Here is a 6,000-nt window from a genome sequence, read left to right as displayed (position 1 = left end):
ATTTGTAGTTAACTTTAAAAGACAAAATATTAAAAACAAGAAAAAAAGGAAATGAAACAATTACTTAAAAAAAATATGCTAGTAGTATTAACATGTTAATTTCAATGTGTTTTTGTTTCATAAATTCATTTTAAACGTTAAATTAAGACAAAAACCGAAATAAATTCAGAGACATTCACACAAATTCAATCCCAACGTCCAAAAATTGAAACTTTTTGATATAGCGGGTACAAAAGTGTCACATAAGTTCGATGAGACAAACAAGAGACCAACAACGATTTAATGCATTTATGGTAAACTTCATGTCTTCCTCAAATGAAGACCTCTACCACCCATCAAGCAATGAACCTATGCCAAATCTTGATGGATATAATAGCAAAACAGGTCAAGCATCTTATGTTACAGCTCCAACTAATCAAACTAGAGGCAACGTAAAAGCAACAAATGCACCAGCTCCACCACAACCTAGACAAGCACCAGCTCATCAGACACAACAACAAAATAATAGACCGGTTGGAAGGCTTTAATTAAAAGCGATTTTATTGACAACATTTTACTTATATACTTAGGCTGAAAATGGTTTTTCTGCAAATATAATTTGTTTGATTTCCGATAAATCTTTTGAATTTGAGATTTTCTGATAGTCTTGTGTTTTTGTAATAAACCTATGTTTTCCAAGCATGGAATTAAGACACCATCTCCACTCCCTTTTATCTATACAATTTTCTTCGGCAATTTCAATGTATCTTCGAGCGACAGTAATAGGATCTTTTGGTTCTTCAGAGAAGACAGACGGGTTTTTCAAAGCAGCGGATGATATAATAACTGATTCGCAGCCTGTTAATTCCATCATTTTTTGGGCTCCAGATCTTGATTTAACACCTCCGTTGCCAATCTTTGCCACATGGATGTGTTCAAACACTGTTTTCATGTCATCATAAGCAATATTTCCTTTGTTCTTTTGTTCTTTTAAACGGCCATGTATTGCAATTGCTGATGCTCCAGCATTTTCACAAGCAACTGCAAATTGAATCGAATTTTCGATATTGGGATGAATTCGATGTTTAACTGAGATCGGTACATTAAAGTTTCGACGAAGAGCAGAAATTACTTCGACGACCGTTTGCGGATCATTCATTAATGCAGAACCATCGCCACGAGATGTCGCGAAGGATTCAGGACATCCACAATTAAGGTCAACAGCTGATGAAAATGATATAATTTTTTGGGTAGCAAGAACAGCTTTGGCGGGATCATGACCAACTAATTGAAAAACAAGTTTCCCATCTTCTTTTGGTGAAGAATGGAAATGAACACGAGGGCTATCAGGCCATCCAAAGTATAGTGTCCTTGGATCATCTTCTTTGATATGACTGATCAAAATTGCATCAATGCTTGTGGCTGGACTATAGACAGCATCAGCACCATACTCAAGACATAAGAGGCGGAATGGGAGACAAGATGCGCGGACCATTGGTCCTGCAAAGAGCTTATTTCGGTAAAAATCTGAGTATTGGGCCATTTTTTTGGCAAAAAATTGAGAACTTCTAGTTTTGTCGCACAAACATTTGAATGAAAATGTTTTTTGACAGGTAATTGAATACATTATCAAAAAGTAGAGTAAATGTTTTGCTCTTGTCAATGATCCCCACAAAAAAAAATAATTTTTAATAAAATTCATTTGTCATTAATGCTTTTGAGAGTTCATAATGTTATTGCACATCTTTTTTCCCAAAAAACTTCGAGTGTAATAATTTTTCATATGAAAAATATGACGCATCAAAATTTGATGTCAAAATGAAAATTTGGTGTTATATTTAAAATTTATTTCTTTTGCGCCGAAAGTATTCCGTTCTGTGCGATGAACACCTTTAAGAAGTTTGAGTTATTAAATTGCATCAATGCGGCTCTCAACATGTCCATTTTGTTTGGGTGGTCCAACAAGTATGCCAAAGCGACAGATCTTTCGACAATTGCCTCATTCGAAGGGTATTGCGAGAGCGCCTTCAAAACAGTTGGTAGCGCAGGTTTCACTTCCTTAACATCATCCAAAAGTCCTGAGTTTGCAGCCTCATACAAGAACGCCACCAAGTTTTGAGCCACGTCTTCCATTTTCATATGCATTGCCAATAACACAGATGCCAATCTAATCAACTTGAATTCCTTTGCCTTTTCAGGTGCATAATTTACGGCGATGGAAAATGCCGCAAATGTTGTTGCAACAACTTCTTCATTCTTTGTATTCTTCATTAGAAGCGGGGCCAAAGCGTCGAAAATTTTATTTGCCTTTAGGATTCTATTTTCTTTTTCTTCGTTTGAGATTTTTCGTAACAAAATTCTTGAGAATATTAACGAAGCTGCGATGATTTCAGCCTCATTAATGTTTTCCTTTTTCAACATCTCAAATATCCAATCAATTGCGCCAAGTGTTTCCGCTTGTTTTAATAATTCCGGCACAAGTGATAACTTACTTAGTAATAATAACGCGCCCATAGTTTTCTTCTCCAATATGATTTCGATTATCTCTTGATTGATAAGTTCGACTAAAAGAGATGGACTACTTGCTATTTGGAATAGTAAGAAAAACGCGCCTTCGATTTCACCGTGGTCATTAATGATCTTTAATGATTTGGTGATTAATGGGATGAAACCTTCTTTCGATAAATGAGAATATAAGTTGCGCGGAATCATTCGGAGTAATTTAATGGAGTTACCAATGATGTCTAAATCACTTTCATAGCGTTTCATGACATTGCGTATGACAATATATCCATTCCATACACTCGAAACTCCACTTTCCACAAGTAACCGTAACGCTATTAACGAGTTGTTAATGAGAGTTTTGTTGTCATGATATAACTGAATTATTCCATAGATTATATTCGGTGAATCTGTCGAATTGATTTTGGTAATAACTGCTGCTTCAAGTTTTGTTTCGTTATGGAGTGTATTGATAAGTGATTCAAGTGACTCATTAAGTGATTTTTCATTGAGAAAATTGTTGATAATTTGTGAAAATGATTGAAGTTGTTTGTCTTTGGGATCAATGATTGGAATGTTTAACTTCTTTAACAAACTCTGAAAAGATTTTTGTGCTTCGCCTTTCTTATTGATGCGATTGCCTTCGCTATATTCTTGAAATGCTTCTAAATATTCGAGTTGTGCTTCATAACATTCACCAAGTCGTACATGTGCAAGACTTAATATGGGTGTTAAGGGGTTATTTTGTTTTCCTTTGTGATGATAATCATTATATATTTTAATGACTGTGTTTGCATCTTCTTGTGCTTCTGTATATTTGTGAAGTTGTGTATAGCAAAATGAGCGATTTAATAGACAATTACACTTAAGAATTGTTTCTTCCTCATTTTGAGGTGTCAATGAATCAATTACATTGTTGAAGTCTTCAACAGCTTTGTTGTACTTCTTTTGGTTTATTTTGGTCACGCCGAGGTTTTTGGAACGCAAATAGCCCTCCATACGATGGGACAAAAGGACAGAAGTATTGAATAGTTTACGTGGGTTCAATTGTGGACTTCTGCAAAATGTTACACTAAATAAAAAATTTCATTGCAAATTGCCATGCAGTAATCGAGTCGCTGATAGTGTAATGGTTATCATGTAGGATTGTCGTTCCTGTGATCCGGGTTCGATTCCCGGTCAGCGAGTTTTTTGTTGTTTTTTGTTTTTGTTTGATGTCTGATTAAAAAAATTGAAATTTTGATGAATAAAAATCAAAAAATTTATAAAATATTTTATAAATATTTAAACAAAACAAATTTCTATTTGCGTAATCTTCCAAATGGATTTTCCTTCGCTTTTTGGAATGCTTTATCTCCATATAGCCAATTCCGATTCCATGTCATTAATTCATTTTCTCTCATTGTAGCCCCATATACATAAGGACTCCACAGCCAAAACACAAAAATAACACAAGCGCATGATATACAAGCTATTATTCCTTTGATTTTTGGATGAACGAAGTCCAGTAAAGCACCATATGACATAACGCCAAAAATTAAAGGTATTAAATAATGATATAAATAAAGTACACGAGGCACAAGATACAAAGGAAAATAACATGCAGCCCATCCGACTACAAATCTGAGAATAATGAAAAAATTATTTTTTCGAAATCCGAAAAGGATAATTCCGACAACACCAATAAACGCTAAATAATACGACACTATATTTCCTTGGCATTTAACTTGGTAACTACCAAAATGTCCCCAAAAAAGAACGCTCATGCCGGTTAAAAGTGGCCAATTAAACGGTCGACTCTGTGATGGATGAAACATTACAACGTGCATATTCTTTTTGTGCATGACATGAGTCAATTCCATTGATCTATAGAAGAGACCAGAACCAACAATTCTTTTTCCCCAAAGTTCAGTCCCGAGGGATGATAAACTGATCAGATTTGATCGAAGATTATTTGTTACATATTTGTTCCCTTGCCCTGAAAAAGGAAGTAATATGAAATGGGCATAGAATGAAAGACAATAAACAGAAAATTGAATAAGAAAAAGTGAGACGCCATAGATAAAGATTTCAAATAAATAATCAAATATACCTAATTTTAAAACAGGAATGAAATATACAATATAAACATATGCATCTAAACCCATTAACCCCCATGCTGTGTTCTTACATGAACAGGCACACCCTAATGAGAGACCGTTTAGGATGTGGAAGACGTTAAAACGTTTTCCTCTTTTTAATGAAGAAGAATATGAAAGAACAGCAATGTGTAAGCAACAAAAAAAATGAAGGATTCCATCACTTAAAATAAAGCGTCCTTCAGTTGCTGTTGATGTGTCAAAAATAATTAATAATGATGATGTAAATGAAGATAGATGACTAACATGTGTAAAACGAAGAGATAAATATATCAATGGTGCACACAAAGAAGAAAAAAATGATGGTGTGATTCTTAATTGTATATAATCTTCTTGTGGATAATGTTTAACAAAAGGAAATACAATATTTCCATCATATTCTGAAAGATTTGCAAAATAAAACATAATAAGTTTTGCAAGTGGAGGGTGAATATCAAAAAAGAATTCTGATTTTGTATACCAATTTGTGAAATTTCCAAAATGAAATTCATCAAATACAGTTCCGTCTGGATAATAAAGATTCCACCACCTTATTACAAAAGAAATACATGAGAGGAGAAATATCAAAAAGCAGTCATAAGAATCGAAAGCTGCTTTTTGATTCCCTTTCTCCATTGGTGGCCGTTAACAACTCAGATCGACTTTTTGAAAGTACTTCAAAGGAAACGTGGCAAAATAAAAAATCAACTCAAAACGCAAATATTTTGTTATTGCCTCATAAATAAAATAAAAATATGGTGTTTACCAATTGTAAAATTTTGAAAGAATTAAAATTTATTTTTTGTCTATAGATAATTAAGACTGAAAGTTAAAATAAATTAATTTTGTTCAAAAAAAGAATTTTATCAACACACAATAATTTAAAACATCAAATAAATCTTAATAAACATATGTAGCTAAAATTATTAAACCAAATCAGCGAGATTAGTTTAACAAATAAGATTTATTGTAACAAGTAGTTTAGACATGTTCGATGTTTTCCTGCATTTCTTGTAAAAATAAAATTCAAGACCTAGTGCCAAAAAGGAATGAAGATGTTCATTAATCTATTTATGTTATACCTATTAAAAAAAATTACATTAAAATTTCATCAAAAAAATGTTTAATAAATTAATTTAGAAAAATTTTTATCTTTTGGAATCAATCTGTTTTAGAGTGTCCCTCATCTTGGACTTCTTGGTTTGCCAATCTCTTTATCTTGCATTGTTGAATGAGAGAGGAAACAACTGAACAAAGAATGAAAGTTGCTGCCATGAAAAGATGTTTATAAATTCTTTCATACCATGGAAGTGAGCTTTCAGATTCTATTTTGTCAAGGGTAAAAACAACCCAGCTGTTGTCTTTTGGCTCAAAGATTGTTAATTGAAGAATCTTATTGGTT

General features: G+C 33.0%; 3 protein-coding genes across 3 annotated transcripts; 1 reads left to right on the top strand and 2 right to left on the bottom strand.

Moving 5' to 3' along the window:
* Positions 1–251: 251 nt before the first annotated feature.
* GO595_003755 (uncharacterized protein) lies at positions 252–527 on the top strand (the record flags this gene model as incomplete). The annotated part of the gene is made up of 1 exon (XM_067916810.1): positions 252–527. One exon carries the CDS (start codon positions 252–254, stop codon positions 525–527), a length of 276 nt encoding a protein of 91 aa, XP_067776042.1.
* A 38-nt stretch (positions 528–565) lies between these two features.
* On the bottom strand, positions 566–1,474 carry GO595_003754 (tRNA-dihydrouridine(20) synthase [NAD(P)+]-like; the record flags this gene model as incomplete). Its single annotated transcript, XM_067916809.1, has 1 exon — positions 566–1,474. The coding sequence occupies one exon, from the start codon at positions 1,472–1,474 to the stop codon at positions 566–568; it is 909 nt and encodes a 302-aa protein (XP_067776041.1).
* Positions 1,475–1,824: 350 nt separating this feature from the next.
* GO595_003753 (tetratricopeptide repeat protein) lies at positions 1,825–3,480 on the bottom strand (the record flags this gene model as incomplete). Its single annotated transcript, XM_067916808.1, has 1 exon — positions 1,825–3,480. One exon carries the CDS (start codon positions 3,478–3,480, stop codon positions 1,825–1,827), a length of 1,656 nt encoding a protein of 551 aa, XP_067776040.1.
* Between the last annotated feature and the right edge of the window lie 2,520 nt (positions 3,481–6,000).

The sequence above is a fragment of the Histomonas meleagridis genome (genome assembly GCF_020186115.1).
Source record: "Histomonas meleagridis strain 2922-C6/04-10x chromosome Unknown contig_23, whole genome shotgun sequence".
NCBI lineage: Eukaryota > Parabasalia > Tritrichomonadida > Dientamoebidae > Histomonas > Histomonas meleagridis.
The sequence above is the reverse complement of the archived record's forward strand: the minus strand, read 5'-3'. Positions and strand labels throughout refer to the sequence as shown.